This window comes from Schistocerca serialis, chromosome 2, assembly GCF_023864345.2.
Source record: "Schistocerca serialis cubense isolate TAMUIC-IGC-003099 chromosome 2, iqSchSeri2.2, whole genome shotgun sequence".
Taxonomy (NCBI): domain Eukaryota; kingdom Metazoa; phylum Arthropoda; class Insecta; order Orthoptera; family Acrididae; genus Schistocerca; species Schistocerca serialis.
Window position 1 is genome coordinate 947,829,288 of NC_064639.1, and position 17,092 is coordinate 947,846,379.

Here is a 17,092-nt window from a genome sequence, read left to right on the forward strand (position 1 = left end):
ACATGTAAAGTTATCCTCTGAACTGGTGTACAATAGCCCTCAGGGGCTCAGCATTCGTTTCCTGAGTAGGGGCTTGGCGGCCTCAGGGTTCCTGAGCTGGGGACTGGTAGGCGCCGCCAGCCCCCTGCCACAGTAAGCTCTGGGCATGCTTCAGCGACCACCATGGAACGTTGTGTGTCACAGGGAAAGGAGGTCTTGGTTTGATTGCCCAGATCATGAGGATGGAATTAAAAAACCTCAATCTCAAGGTGTGCTGCGCACTGATGAGATGCATGGCTGTTCAGGTGGAACAGTTGTTAACGGGAAACCTCTGGGGAACCTGCCGCACCTCAGCTGTATACAGCTTACTCAGGCACGCGGGGCTCTGTCTGAGTGGACCCTTATTTCCATAGCTACTTGTGGGACTGAGATGGAACTCTCGAAATCTTCTTGTCCTCCCAGCGGGAAGGGTGTACCATCTGGGAGTTCTCACACCTATTCATCATAAAGAATGAGGGAGGCTAGTCCTCCTATAATCAACTTTCTATCAATAATGGGGGCCAAGGAGTCATGAATCACAACGTCATTGTAGTGATCAGGAGGAAGGAGGGGACGTTTGAAAAAGTGTCCCCCATCTATATCCCTAAAGGCTTAGAAGGGCTGGCTGGTATGTTAAAGTCTATTGAGCAGTTGCAAAATGGTTCCTTGCTTGTCGAGACTACCCGGGCAAAGCTAGTGTAACTTCTTATGAAGTCACAGAAATTGGGTGAGTACGACATCATTGTTGAGTTGTACAACTCCCTTCACTCCAGCAAAGATGTGGTAACCTGCAGTGATATTATAGATATAGGTGTTGCTGAAATCAAACAAGAATGGGCACCAAAGGGGATTATAGATGTGGAACAAAGGACACATGGTTGCCACACCTTAAAGAACTGAAACTGCTCCAAGCCTTAAACATCATTAAATGTGCCAATCATCGGTCTTTGGGAGCCGAAAGGGCACGTCTGCTTCAACTTTATAAGGCCTTTGTGTGCCTTGAATACGGATGTCAGATTTATGGGTCAGCAAGGCCTTAATACCTTAAAGTGCTGGATGCAGTTCACCACACGAGGATATTAAGACTGTCAACAGGGGCCTACCGCATGAGCCCTGTTAGTTAGTGCGCGGAGGTTGGTGAGCCTCCGCCGTCTATTCGACGATGTCTTCTCGTGGTACGCCAAGCATATAAGGCATTGCCCGTTCCTACATCGCCAGCATCCAGTTACATTGTTCAGCTGCCACTGGAATGGCTGTACAATCATCATCAACCACAAGCAACACGGTCATTTGGGATCCGTGCACGGGAGAGCCATGAGTTATTACAGGTGGGGGGCATTCAGGTCCAAAGCCAGGGGTGGAGTAGGGTCTCCCCCTGGCTACTACAAAACCCCAGATTGCTTTTAGAACTGACTGCTTACAAGAAGCATTTTACGTAGCCAACCAGATTTTATTACCGTCAACACAGATGGTTTAAGCAGGGAGATGTTTTTAGTTGTTCCATCTTGTTCCCGACATTGTCCTCCGGATAGGACTCCAAGAGCAATTTTCAGTTTATTACGCAGAACTGTTTGCTATCCTGAAGGCAATGGAGCAGATAAGATGGCGTTGTGACAAAAAATTTATCATCTGCTCCGATTCTCAAAGTGCCCTTCTCACCTTTGACAGATGTACCCAGCAGATTGGTTGATTTAAAAGAGGGGGGAAGGGACCAAACTGCTAGGTCATTGGTCCCTTGTTCCGAATAAAACAATGCCACGAGGGTGACAGTAAATCAAGCAAGACTGACAACACAAAATAGAGAGAAACGAAAAACCACAAGAATGATGAAAGGGCAACAAACACTTAAATGGAGAAAAGGGGAGAAGAAAACCAAAGATACGCAAGAAACAGGTAGAAGAGATTAAAGCAACAAAACAGATTACCGTGGTTGGCTGACCACGAGAATAAAAAGGACAAGCCAGTCACTCTGCAACACATTAAAACCTCCACCCTAAAAGCACTAGGGTGGAGGGTCCATACAGGGACAAAGGACATGTGCTAAAATTTAGATCAAATGATAAAACCCACCCTCACAAATAAAATGTAAAACTAAATCGGCCGATGAGGCATTGCCAGACAGCAACGAGTCTGGTAACCGGAGATTTCATCGCAGGCCATTTAAAGTGGGACAGTGCACCAGAATATGGGCCACTGTCAACCGGGCACCGCATCAACAATCAACACTGAGGCAGGTCTTCATGGCGCAGGAAATAGCCGTGGGTTGCCCAAACATGGCCAATGCGGAGCTGGCAGAGAACCACAGAACCCCTGCGAGAGGCCCGCATGGACACATTTTTAGTCTCCTTAATCGCACGCAGTTTGTTGTGCGTACTGAGACTATGCAAGTCCATTTCCCAAAGCCGAAAAACCTGGCGACATATAAACAAACACAGGTCAGTTATTGGAATGCCGATCTCCATAAGTGGTTTCTGTGTAGCCTGTTTGGCCAGCCTGACAGCAAGTTCATTGCCTGGGATTCCAACGTGTCCTGAGGTCCACACAAACACCACGGAACAACTGAACCATTCCAGGGCAGAGGTTGACTCCTGGATGGTCGCTAATAAAGGATGACGAGAGTAGCACTGGTCGATAGCTTGTAGGCTGTTCACGGAGTCAGTACACAGAAGAAACGACTCCCCAGGGCATGAATGGATGTGCTCAAGAGCACGAGATATAGCCACCAGCTCTGCAGTGAACACACTGCTGAGAGCGCCGTAGAGCCATAAACCAGACTCCCATAGTCAAGGTGGGAATGAACAAGGGCTCTGTATAGCTGCAGCAGCATAGAGCGATCTGCACCCCAGTTGGTGTTGCTCAGGCACCGGAGGGCACTGAGGTGCTGCCAGCACTTCCACTTAAGCTAATGAAAGTGAGGAAGCCAACTCAATCGGACGTTGAAAAACAATCCTAAAAATCAATACATCTGCGCTACAGTGAGGCGATCATCAGTAAGGTAAAGTTCTCGTTCCGGAAGAACAGTACGATGCTGACAGAAGTGCATAACACACGACTCTGCGGCCGAAAACTGAAAGCCGTGGGCTAGAGCCCACGACTGCGCCTTGTGGATGGCTCCCCGTAGGCGCCGCTCAGCAACACCAGTACAGGTGGAGCAGTACGAAATGCAGAAGTCGTCTGAATACAGAGAGGGTGAGATGGATGGCCCTGCAGCCACAGCTAGACCATATAATGGCCACTAGAAATAGAGAGACACTCAATACACAGCCCTGCGGGACCCCATTCTCCTGGATATGAGGGGAACTATGGGAGGCACCAACTTTGACACGGAAAGTACGAAGCGACAGTAAATTCTGGATAAAAATCGAGAACAGGCCTCTGATAACTCCACTCGTATAATGTGCCAAGGATATGATGTCGCCAGGTGGCGTCATACGCTTTTCGTAAAACAAAAAAGATGGCAACAAGTGTTGGTGTCTGGAAAAGGCTGTTCGGATGGCAGACTCAAGGGACACAAGATTATCAGTAGTAGAGTGACCCAGGTGGAAGCAGCCCTGGCAAGGAGCCAGTAGACCACGTGACTCAAGGACCCAACCCAACCACTGACACACCATACATTCCAGCAGCTTACAAAGAATGTTGGTGAGGCTGATGGGCCGATAGCTACCCACATCAAGTGGATTTTTGCCGGGTTTGATCACTGGTATGATGGCGCTCTCCCACCAGTGCGATGGAAAGACGCCATCACGCCAGATCCGGTGAAAATCACAAGGAGATGCCACTTGTAGTCAGACGAGAGACGTTTAATCATCTGACTGTGGATTCGATTGGGCCCAGGAGCTGTGTCGGGGCAATGTGCATGGGTACTGAGGAGCTCCCACTCTGTAAATGGGGCGTTATAGGATTCACTGTGGCATGTAGTGAACGAGAGGACTTTCTCTTTTCCATCTGCCATCTGAGAGTGTGAAAGGCTGGGAGGGGGGGTGGGCAGGGGGGGGGGGTAATTCTCCGACGCAGAGGTGCGAGAATAGTGCTCAGCAAAGTGCTCGGCAATCGCATCTGTGTCGGAAGATAACACGCCATTTGTGTTAACACCGGGAACACCTGTTGAGGTCCGGTACCCAAGAACTCGTTTGATCTTTGCCCATAATTGGGAAGGTGACATATGGCACCCAATGGTCAACACATGCCTCTTCCAACACTCCTGTTTCTGTAATTTTATAAGCTGGCGAATGTGGGAATGGAGCTGCTAAAAAGCTATTAGGTGCTCTAGGAAAGGGTGCTGCTTATTTCACTGTAGAGTTTGCCGACGCTCTTTAATTGCCTCAGCGACTTCCGGCGACCACCAAGGTACTGTCTTTCGCCAGCAGCACCCGAGAGAACGAGGGATCGCATTTTCCGCCGCAGAAATTGTCATTGTAGTGACCTGCTCAATTACAACATCAATGGTACCACGCGGGGGAGGTTCAACAGTGACAGCACAGGTGAAGTCTACCCAGTCTGCCTTGTTTAAAGCTCATCTGGGCAGGCATCTGTGGGCCTGACGCCGGGGCACTGACAGGAAGATGGCGAAGTGGTCACTACCACACAGGTCGTCATGTGCTCTCCAGTGGATAGATGGGCTGCAAACCAAGAGATCAATGGCCGAATATGTGCCATGTGCCACACTGAAATGTGTAGCGGCCCCAGTATTTGAGAGACAGAGGTCAAGTTGGGAAAGTAAATTTTCGACACCTCTGCCTCAGCCAGTAAGAACTGTGCCACCCCACAAGGGATTACGAGCATTAAAATCTCCCAAAGTAGGAAAGGTTTATGGAGTTGATCAATCAGTGGAGGAGGAGGAGGAGGATATTAGTGTTCAACGTCCCGTCGACAACGAGGTCATTAGAGACGGAGCGCAAGCTCGGGTGAGGGAAGGATGGGGAAGGAAATCGGCCGTGCCCTTTCAAAGGAACCATCCCGGCATTTGCCTGAAGCGATTTAAGGAAATCACGGAAAACCTAAATCAGGAGGGCCGGAGACGAGATTGAACCGTCGTCCTCCCGAATGCGAGTCCAGTGTGCTAACCACTGCGCCACCTCGCTTGGTGATCAATCAGTGCAGCCAATGCGTTCAGGGGGTACTGCACCATCTGGAGGAATATATATGTTGCAGACAGTTATTTCCTGCGTCATCCTTATCCTGACAGCAACAACTTCAAGAGGGGTTTGAAAGGGCAGAGGTTCACTGCATACTGAGTTCAGGACATAGACGTAAACTGCATCTGACACTCTATTATAGTTGCTATGGTTCCCGTAATATCCCTTATAGCCGCGGAGGGCAGGGGTCGCATTTCCGGGAACCAGGTTTCCTGGAGGGCATTGCAGGAAGCAGGTGTAAAGCTTAATAGTTGCCATAGTTCAGCCAGGTGGTGGATAAAACCACCACAATTCCACTGGAGGATGTAGTAATTGTGAGTTTGGGAAGGCATGAAGTGCGCAAAAAGACAAGTTATACCTAAGGTCACCTGCTGCCTCCAACTGAGTATTTGGAGCCATTTCTATGGTGGATGAGGCATCAGCGAGATCCAGGTCCACAGGGGACACTAAGATCTCCCACTGCATCCTCAGAAGCAGAATTGATCGGGAGTGGTGACGTTGGGGCCACCAGAGGGTCCTGTTTCTTAGCAGACTTCTTAGTTTGCTTGCTCTCTCGCTTCTCTTTAGGGGCTTGCTGGGAAGATTTCTCCAAAGAAGCTTCAGCACGGAGGAAGACCGTGAAACTATTCGTCTAGCAGCTTTTGGCTCCTTGAGCCACTGGCAAGTGTTCGCCATGGCATTAATGTAGACCTTGGAAGAGAGGGACCCCAAGGGACCCCTTCTGCATGAGAGGAGCTGGAGGAGGCTGTTGCTTCTTCAGCACGGCGGAGGGGACCGATGTCCCCTGCATTTGGGGGGGGGGGGGGGGGGGGGGGGCTTGCTCCCGAAGTAGGTGCTTTGGGAGCAATGAAGGAAGATTTGCCCCCTACCACCAAGGGGGTGGATGTATTCTGGTGGCCCGGATGGCCCACTGTTCGTGGCAGATTGAGGAACCGCTGGCACTTGGGACAGCAATGGTGATGTAGCTACAGCGTATGTTGACGTCAACCAAATGGGGTGTAATCTTTTGAATTTACATTTAGCCTCCGTGTAAGTCAACTGTACCACGGTCTTTTACTCCACGATTTTTCATTCCTTTTGGAGTACTGGGCAGTCTGGCGAGCACAGGGAGTGGTGCTCTCCACAGCTGATGCAAGTGGAAGGTGGCGCACATGGAATATCTGGGTGCAGTGGATGTAGGCAGTCTCGACATGGGGCACTGGAAGTTCAGCAGAAAAGCATGTGCCTGAACTTCCAGCACTTAAAGCACCGCATACGGGGAGAGACATATGGTTTAACGTCACAGCGGTAAACCATCACCTTGAGCTTTTCACGCAATGAATCACCCTCAAAGGCCAAGATGAAGGCATCGGTAGCAACCCTGTTGTCTTTGGGTCCCCTGTAAATGCGCCGGATGGAATGAACACCCCGACGTTCTAAATTGGTGCGAAGCTCTTCGTCAGACTGCAAGAGGAGGTCATGATGGATAATAATCCCCTGGACCATGTTGAGGCTTTTATGGGGAGTGACGGAAACAGGAATATCACCTAGCTTGTCACAAGTGAGTAAGGCTCGGGAATGGGCTGGGGATGTTGTCTGAATCAAGACTGCGCCATTTCACATCTTTGATAGCGCTGTCACTTCTCCAAACTTATCCCCAAGGTGTTCAACGAAAAACTGAGGCTTCACAGGTAAAAAAATACAGACTAAAAACCACGGCGGATATGGCTCTCTCCATTCTGTAGCTCTACATTCCTCCCATGGTGTAGCGAGGGAGGGAAACAATTTCGGGTCATACCTGTCGGCATTGTATTCTATCTTGCCCTTCTTAGAGACTGCTGGTGCCGTATGGTCACCAGCAAGAGACGACTCAGTCCACTTCATTGCAGGTTATCCGCTCTGACGCCACCCACTCCCGTGAGGGGCTTTCCCCACGGGAACCACCCAGCCACAGCAAACGCCAACCGGCATGATGGCCGTTGCCGGGAGTCCTAATGCCCCACGAAGACAGGCATCTACTCCTTGAGATACGTGGGAAGTTTACAGCTCAGGCATCAGCAGTGGGATCCCTGTGTTGTCAGGAGGCTGCCACCAAATGGGAACATGATGGCACCACCACAACGGACTGGATACCGTGCTAGATATTGGGTGCAGAGAAATCCTATATTGTCATGGGGAGCAAAAGAGAATGGGAGACAATGGAAGAAGATGACATACCCCAGAAAGTGTCCTCACCAAAATAGTTGAATCGCAGGTAGAGATGCAAAGCCATGACAAGGGATTCAGGAGATCGAATCTAAGGGCACTCGTGGACTACGTAAGGTGTCCTTCCCCACATGGCCTGAACTTCTGTAGAATTTTGAAAGTGGCAGGTCAAACCACTGATGGGCCGAAAAGTGTGAGACTCCTTACCTCTTATGACAGGCAGGAATACCTCGGTCCTATTCTAACCCCTAGCAGATCGGATGGTGCAACAAGTGCAAGACGCTCTCCTATTCTAACCCCTAGCAGATCGGATGGTGCAACAAGTGCAAGACGCTCTCCTTCTCTTGGAAAGGCAAAACAAGAAAGCCATTTTTTGCTGGGTTCCAGGGCACACAGACATCCAGATAAACGAACTCGCTGCTGCTGCTAAGGAGGCTTGCTCCATTCCTCCTCTTCCTGCCCGCTGTTCAGTCCCTCTGCGGGCTGTCACGTCATTTGTGACTAGGAAGGCCGTATGTTCGTGGGAGTCCCGTGGCTGGAAGTGAGGAACAATAAACTACGTTACATCAAGACTTCAGTGCGACCATGGATCACCTCCTTCCACTCACGAGGGTGTGGAGAAGTAGCCCTTACTCAGCTTAGAGTGGGACATTGTCCATTGACACATGGCTTCCTCTTACATCAGGAGGAGCCCCCAGTATGTCAAAGGTGTGCGACACAGATGTCAGTACGACATCTTTTAACTGAGTGAGTTTTATATGACAACCTGAGGGTTGAACTGGGTTTCCCACAGGATCTTCCATCTATTTTAAGTGATAACGAGGCGAGTATTGTTCATTTCTTAAAATTGCATGTGACATATGGAATTCTTCCCAAAACACTTGGTGTGTGTGATCTTAATGTGTCACAAAGTGGCTGGGTCATGTATTATTTCTAAGTTGTCATCCAGCCACGGTTATTTTAACAGCATATTTACTATTTTCTCCATGTAATTTATTTAGTTATCCCGCTGTGTCTTGCTGGGGTTTTATTACGGGCTTTTCTGAACCTCACCTTTTTGCGGTTGCTTTAAGTTTCCTGTGGTGGGATCAAACGTAGTTTTCCAGTTTATTGATCTCCTTCCATGGGACCATGACATTAAGTTTCCAGTAAAATTTTTATTATTTACTTAACTCTGGGCCCGAAACAACTTACTTTCTCAGGAGAACAGAATGTAATGATATTCTTCAAAACACACTGTAGGTGAAATAACGCTGCGGAAATGAATGAAGTGTTCTGACAGAAAGCATTCTATGTGGTCTAAGGTCGATGAGTTACTTAAAAATTAAAAATGACAGGCACGTTATGCAAGAAACAAATCTGGAACACTTTACTATCCTCACCAACGTTTGAGGACGCACTATGGCAATTTCTTGAAAATAAGGACTTTTTTCCATTTGACTGATGAATTCTCCAATTTGCAAGGCACGCACCATCCAGACTTGGCACGTAGTAATTCCATGGAAATGCCTTGATCACTAAAACTTTACTTGCGATGTGTTTTGAGTCATCATCATCATCATCATGTAATTAATTTCTCCACCAGGTCATATGATTTTTTAAAAAAAATAATACACTATTGTGACAGCATAATGCTCTTTGAGTATATTATTAAGGAAACAATTGATTCTACAATTCAGACTCTAACAATTGTTCACTATCGGACATACCGGGTAACTCCATTCTTGTATCTTTATTTGAGATCTTAATCTATGTATTTTGGAATTCACCATGATGACACGTTTCTTATCACATGTCGAGAATAAGAAATTACACTGATTGACAAGTTTTTTTAAATTCTCTTGAAATTTTTTGCTGGGTCACATCCAACCTTTCTATATCCTACTTCATAGAAAAAAATTACACTGTTTTAGAAATATAATCATCATCCGAAGTAATTATCAATACTCCTTTTTCCCCTCCATCTCTTCATGCTACTCTTCTGTCCAGTTCATTGGTTCTTCACCCCTCCCCACCAACTACCATTTTTCTACACACCTCCACCATGTCCCCCTCCCCCCTCCAAGTAATTCAACATCTGTCTCCATCCGATATGTACCCTGCCCTTGGTGCCCATCCCTTCCCACAGCCACTCCCCCTTGTTCCTATCCATCCCTAGTCCATGCTGACATGTCGAGAAAATTTGCTATTTGTGATAGGTTCTATTTTTTGACATGACCCATCTGTGGCCTCAATAGCCTGCAGCTTGCTTGACCGGAACATTGTAATTAAATTTTTTTTTTTAATGTCTTCATTTGTAACAGCGGCCTTTGTGTTGCTTTCCCTCTCAATGTGCCTAGTTGTCTTGTGTGTTGTGCAATCTTTGTATGTGTTCTGTGATGGTTTTGACTCATAATGTGTTCAGTTTTATTTTTTGTTGACAATATGATGCTTATTGCATGTAGAAAAAGAAGAGATGTAGTGTGGTAGGAATATTGATGCTGTTTTGCATATTATAGAACCTATGTCTTAATTTGTCTTGATCTTTGAAATCAATGCCATCTGGCACGAAGGTGATATATTATGGTCCTCGAGACTGCTATCTTCAGTCTGGCATCCAAAGTCTCAAAATAACGTCTTTTGCAAATATCACTTAATGGCAATTGTGTATGAGATCGCATGTTTTCTTGTATTGCTCACTTACGTGAGCCTCCTAAGCATATTTTACGTACTTGTACCTAATATGTACTTCTGTTACTTTGGCCTCATTATTATATATTAGCTTTTCTAATTTGTATTTTGTGTAAATTTTGCCACAGTTACTTGATGATGGTGAATCGAAACATGTCATAAATAAAGTTTTTAGCAATCAAGATGCACCCATGGAATTACTACATGCCAAAAATAAGGATGTCCTGGACAGACTCTTTACTGATGAAAACATGCAGTTCGAAAAGAGTAGTAATGAATTTATAATGTCTCAAGTGTTTTGTAGATATTCGTAAATAAACATAAAAATGCATTTCAGTTTCTTACCATACTCTGAGCCATGAGCAGTTCCGTTAAACCTCAATGACTTCTCAGATTCACTGCCAGTGTCTGCATCATCTCCTGTGTCATTTCTAATCTCATTCTTTATTCGTAATTCCAATGGCGAGGGTGTGCTCGTTTTATCCAAATCACTTCTCTGTTCATTTTGGGGCAATGAATCTTCAGCCACATTATTTTCATTTTGCATGCTGCAATTGATAGGCGAGGTCACTCTCTTTTCCTGCTGCAAAACAGTAATTCTAGAATTACACATTTTTAGTATTAATATGAAGTTATCATAATTCTGCACATTTTAGTACTCGATAAATAAACTCTCAACAATTACACACACATATTAATAACTGTGTGTTTCTGGTGAAGGATATATGTTAACATAAAACAGACAACTATATGGATAACAGAATTTGGGAAATTTAGAAATTAAATTCAAATACTAACAATTAATACTAAGTAACTCTGAAACAAAACGTCACATTTTAATCTGACAAAGTTACAAATAATGCACAATCTAATATAGCTGAAGTTATTACTCCACCATGGTATTATTGCACTTGGCCTCCCATGGTCATTATCAGAAACATGCAGTGCCATTACAGTAAACAAATACAGCGGTGATTAAGGAAAACACATCACACTTTGAATGCTTTCGGGACACCTGGTGTGCACTATTGGTGGTTCAGCATGTTCTCGTGAAATATCATGACAAAAACTCATGATAAGCCTGGAAGCACCCTCCTTCCAGATGCAATAATACAGGAGTCGACTAATACTTATCAGTAGGATTGTGTTGTAGGACCGTCAGCTACTTATCTGTAGTACCCATTTTGCGTGTAACTCGGAATCAAATTCGTTTCTAAAAATTCAGGTAAAATGTCACATTTCTAGCCATGATGGGGTATGTAACTTATTAAAAGAAAACTTGTTGCAGCTGCAGTGATTCATATAAATTATACCTGAAATGTGAACTTACCATATAATACACACTTTTCCCCCCTGAGGAAGGCAAAAGATATATATATATTTTTTCTTTTTTTTTTTTTTTTTTTCAAAAGTAGTTTTTGTAAGCAATTTACATGAAAAGGAATTGCAAACTCCTACAGAATACAAATCATGTAATGGTTACCCTACACAGAATGCAATATTTAGGCTTTTCAATGAAATATTGTTCAGATTTAGCTGTATAATTTACCACATACTGCAGAGATTTTCTGGAACCTTACAAATGCTTTCATTCTGTAAACCTTCATAAATAACCTGCACCATGAAAAAATTAAAACGTGTCCGAAAATGTAGGGGACTAACACTAAACTAAGCTAAATATTTAGTAGAGTTCTACAACTGAAACATTATGAAAGGTCTACAGAAGTAATAAGTGTCAAATAACTAGGCAAAGAGGGTCAATACCTGTCAAAAATACAAGCTTCTTGTTCATGGGCCCCAAATCTATAACGCAACTAAAACAAAGGAAAGGACAAATGGAACACTGAAAAACAAATTAAATCTTTCAAAACAAATCTAAGACATATAGAGACCGGCAACTCACAATTCCCTGCAACTGATACTAAATGGTACAAACTCAATTACACTGCCTGTCATGAAATTACTAGACATCAAAATGGAATAGGCATACTAATCACATGGCCAAGAACGTAAATTCAGTATATTTCACTCTGAAAGCTCATTCCCACTTAACTGTGTTTTTCCATCATCCACTGAACCATGAAGAACAATTCCACAAGAACTGGTTCTTTTATATGCAATCCAAACAAATTTGTATAATCTTACTGATTACTAAGAGCTATTATGGGTAGCCAGTACTGATCAGGTGGTGAAATTTCTATATAGGATGAACACAAGCATGATCAAGAAAATTCCCGAGGCTGTTCAAGGTTATTTTCTGAATATTTTTATGCAAGGGATCTCCAACGGCTCATTACAGAACAAGAATGCAATTATGATTTATTCTGTTTGTTACATCAAATACCTTTGTGTCTGTGAAAATATCTCCATAACAGTGAAAAAAATATGTGCTATGCAACAACGAAATGTACAAAACAAAACAGTGCTGTACAGATACAAAATTACTGTGGTGCAGTTGTCACTGTAATAGGCAAAATTCAGTTCAGTGTCAATGAGACAGTCCGTGAACCTATACAAAGGTGCATATTGGCCAATTCTTCACCTGTAAACCTATTCATATTGCTGTGTGTCACTGTCATTAACAACTAACATGCTGTAAAAGCAAATACAAACCAGAACCAAGAGGTACATAATGCAAGACAGAGGGTGAAGATTGAAGTGGGTTATCTCCAGTAGAAGTACCATGAGCAAATGGAATAGTGTTGTTTCCAAGCCAGACAAACTGCATACTTTCAGCAATTGCACTGTTGTGCACCTATCTTCAGTGTAATACAGATACAAAGATTTAATGAGGGTAAGACATGATACCAAGTGCAATTACTATATAACCACCAACCAGAGATCATAGGTTCCCAGAGCAAAATATTATGTGAACAACATCCGAAATTTCTTTGCTGATGTCTGCGTTCACCCTGTTTAACTGTTTACAGAAACACTTAAAACAGAAAATAATTATCCTAATGTTCCCATCAACATATGCTGCAGTTTGCAGAGATCACATTTCCTGCTCAAAGTAAATGTACATGCACTGTTTTGGCAATACACGTTCATATCTCTGATTATCCCAAGGGGCAGCTTAATGTGAATAAAATTTTGAAGAATTTGGGGGAAAAAAAAATGAAAACAGTCAACTGTTCTGCGAAATAATTTGTCTAAATGTAATAAATAAAAGAGATTAGAGAAACATTTGATGTGCCTTTTAATGATGCTCAAAATCATGTACAGCAAATGAAGAGCCAATTAAGAATTTAAAGTTCAATGTTAATTTTGAATTTTAAAGAGTACTAGAGGAGATTTGTGTGGTGGATCATGCAGACCCTATAGTATGCCATTGTGTGGCCTTGATATACTATTGCTATGTGAAGTCAAGCTATAAAACATATTGTATGTTAAGATATGATTTGTATAGAGTATCACATGATTAAATATTATACAAACAGAATTATTATTGCTATGCAAATCACTCGTTATAGCAGCTAAAATGCTTACCAAAACAAACTGCTCCCTGACGAAGATTCCAATTTTATTCTATATCTTTGGTTAAAGTTTTTTCTTTTTACAAACAGTGAGCAAAAATAATTTTGTCTGGTCAATTTGATAGCCCCTTTGTCCATTTTCTACTCTTTGTTTGACTATAAAAATTTGGGACTAGTGCGGCAGGGGATACAACCTGTCAGCTTTGGACAATGATGTCACAAGTGGCCAATCGAGAAGCGATTCTTCTTAGTGTTGTAGCTCCCTTCAGTGGCTGATAAGTGTTTTTTGGCTTTTTTTAAAAAAAAAATCTCACGAGATAGAATAAACAGATCCACTTTATTAAGCAATCAGTAAAAAAACGAAACTGAAACATAACAGCAAAAGCGAAAATGGTAAACTGCTCTCTGGCGACTTGTGACGTCATTGTCCAAAGCCGACGGGTTGTATCCCCTGCTACACTAGACCCAAAATTTGAAACAAAAGATCAACTTTGTAATTTCCAGTAAGTCTTGTTTTCACTCTGATCGAACATTTGTCAACACTTAAACATCAAGTCAATGGGACCTTTTATAACCAAATTAGCTAGACCTGGAAAGATGAACTTTTCGACACTTCATTCACATAGCTAACAGTGGTAGTTGTTATTGAATTATTCAAATTTTTCCTCAAACCATTACATTTTTCGTAATTAAGCTGCTTTCTTTCAAGCTTTTTTTTGTAACTAGACCTTTTTGCTGGTCAATCTGGTGCCCTATTTGTCCATTTTCCATTCTCCGATTGGTTAGAAAATTCGGACAATATTTCATCAAGTAATTCCTAATAAGTCTGATTTTCATGCCACTCACACATTTGACCAATAAAAAATTGCAAAGAATGATCTGTGTCCTCAACAACAATGGAATAATCAGCAGTGCAACCAATTGTTACAACCCATATAACTACCAATTAAAAATTGACTTGGGAAGAACACCCTACAGGTCTTCATTACAAACTCTGACTAGTCTCTTATCTCCTCAGGACACTCAAATTTGTCTTGACAGAATTGTTGTTGGTAAAAAGCCTAATTACACAATCATATATCAGCTATTGTTTTATATTACACTGCTTCTCTACAGGCTTACCTGTGCCATTATTTCAAAAGAAAACAATGGAAGACAGTGCATTAAACTGGCAAGTGGGCCCCTGCAAATCCTTTTTTTCTTAATATATTTCCAGCAAATGTAACTGCCAATGACAATAAGATAAAAGATTTGACCCTTACACACTTGACTGATTGTTGCTATCCTGTAAACAATTAGCTGTGAATCATTTTATATTCCTGAGCCAGGTATGAGACACTTGGGTGAAAACACTGATTAACCAAGATACGCACAACAGCTTCCCCATAACATATACAGTAGTTCTCCAACCCCAGGCAGATTTGCATACCACAGTGCTTTATTTGGCAGTCCTACTGGAGGAGGTACTCGTTTTTTGACTAAATTGGCTAAGCCAGGAAATACAGTTTACTTTGGACCACAAACCGAAGATGAAATTTGGCACTTTTCCCCCCACACAAAAGTTAGCACCCGAGGTGAAAGAAGTAATGAATATGTGAAGAACAATAGGGTAGATGGCAGACTGAACCCCACACTTTTGTATTTATAAAATAACTTACACACTTGGCCATAACAGCTTCCCAGTACAGGCTTCAAGAGGTTTAGATATCCAAACTTTCCAAATTGCCTTTCACGATGGCAAAAACAATGAAAATGTAATTGATAAATATTTACTCCAAACAATATATTACTTTTATGATAGTACTGTGTACGCAACTCACAGCAATGGCCATCACGTTTACAATACGTTATGTATGGCAAATCATAACACATTAATAAATCTTTTGATAGTAATAATACAAGATATCCATGTTTATAAAAATTCCACAGGATAAGCTTCCTCTGCCTCAATGTGGCTGCTTAGTACATTGTATACAGTAGAGAAGATAAGATATTAAAACTTTCATTAAAAGCTACATTTCACCACAAAAATTCATTGTGTACAAAAAACAAACTCTTATATTAAGCTGACTGTACAATGGATCCATATTCAATACTGTGTACTCTAAGACAAGTTAAGTACCGCAGTGAATTTTGTCCATAATAGACAACTAAACTGACAACCCATCCTTCAGCAAACAAGAAAAGAAATTACACACATTTCATATACTATGTTGTTGTCTGGACTTAAGTGATTTATCTACGCACAAAAATACAATTTTAGTACCCTTTTACATACTGCTGTCGCCCGAGCAAGTTGCTCTGTGTAGCTCAAATACTGCTTTAAGATCACATCTGATTTTCTTGAGACTTCCCTGAAGTCATAGAGTACATCAAGTTTGTACACACAGCGGTGACATATAGACGGTGGCAATAGATCTCTGTCAGACACCTACAAATAATACACAACACCAATAAATCAAACACAAGAAGAAATTAATTTATTTTCTTCAGAAAAAGAGACATGCAAAATTATCAAATGAAAGCTTTCCTGATAATGAAAATCAATATACAAATACTTATATGAAACGCAATCATTACGTTCCATTTCGGAATGCTCTTATCACGAAACACAATCTTCCAACACCCATCTTTCTTACAGCCATGAAGACCTACTTAAAAACGAACTTATCACAGTAAATTGTTTGTAAGGTAAGCAAAGGTATTTACAATACGAACCAATAATGATAAACACGTCATAATTTTCAGCGGAAAGTTACGCTGAGTTCCTTCATCGTCGAAAATAGACGATTTTACACCATCACACGATAAACAAAGACGACAGAGTTCATAGAATTTCGGCGGTAGGTTGCACATATTGAATATTATTGTCTCACAATTATATAAAATCTTGGTTAATTATGTCACAGTTACTGCATTTAAACATAAAGATCCACTCCCTCGTCTACCGCTGACAACCTTTGCGAACTTTTTTATCGCCAACAACACTCATTGTCGGAAAACAGGAGTACATCATATCACTGCTTCCTTTGAGTGTTGATGCTGAATGTTCGCCGATGGCCTGAAATGGGGAGAAATAATTCCTAGCAGTGACGGAAAGAATTATAATCTAAGAAATGGCTGTCAAAACGTAGCCTTCTAAATCAATATAATGCGTAGCAATATTAAACAATTTTTTAAAATTATTTCGAACATAAATTCACAAAGTTTTCTCTCTTGACAGTAAAATGCTTCGTGTGACGCAGACATAAATACATTGTTTCAGGAACTACTACGCGTCGACCACTGATATCTTTCGGGAAGTTAAGAAGTACACTGAATTACGTAGAATTCTGGTGACAGAGAGAAGAATTTCCGATGATTAATTTTGAAATGATGCACTACACTGACGCAATTGTGATAATATAAGAAATTAGGAACTGTGGCGTGCACCAATTGTAATAAAATTAATTCGTCAATAGTCGAAATCGACAAAATATTATCCGTTGTGCCTAGGAAGGATATTTCGGGTGAAAGAAATGTGATAGTGGAGTTCCGATAGAGAGGTTCAGTTTTGTGCTCACACACAGCTTTTCTTTAATAACCAAACCTCGTTGTACCGAATGGTTA

At 42.4% G+C, this 17,092-nt stretch overlaps 1 protein-coding gene across 1 annotated transcript in view; it reads right to left on the minus strand.

The window, feature by feature from the left end:
* LOC126458323 (uncharacterized) overlaps window positions 1-16,458 on the minus strand; it is a 76,437-nt gene extending 59,979 nt beyond the window's left edge. Inside the window, exons 1-3 of the mRNA XM_050095277.1 lie at window positions 16,202-16,458; window positions 15,762-15,914; window positions 10,353-10,590 (exon numbers count right to left, since the gene is read on the minus strand). Coding sequence (XP_049951234.1) covers window positions 10,353-10,590; window positions 15,762-15,914; window positions 16,202-16,339 — 529 coding nt within the window. The 5' untranslated portion in view covers window positions 16,340-16,458. The remainder of the gene's footprint in view (window positions 1-10,352; window positions 10,591-15,761; window positions 15,915-16,201) is intronic.
* Window positions 16,459-17,092: the final 634 nt, after the last annotated feature.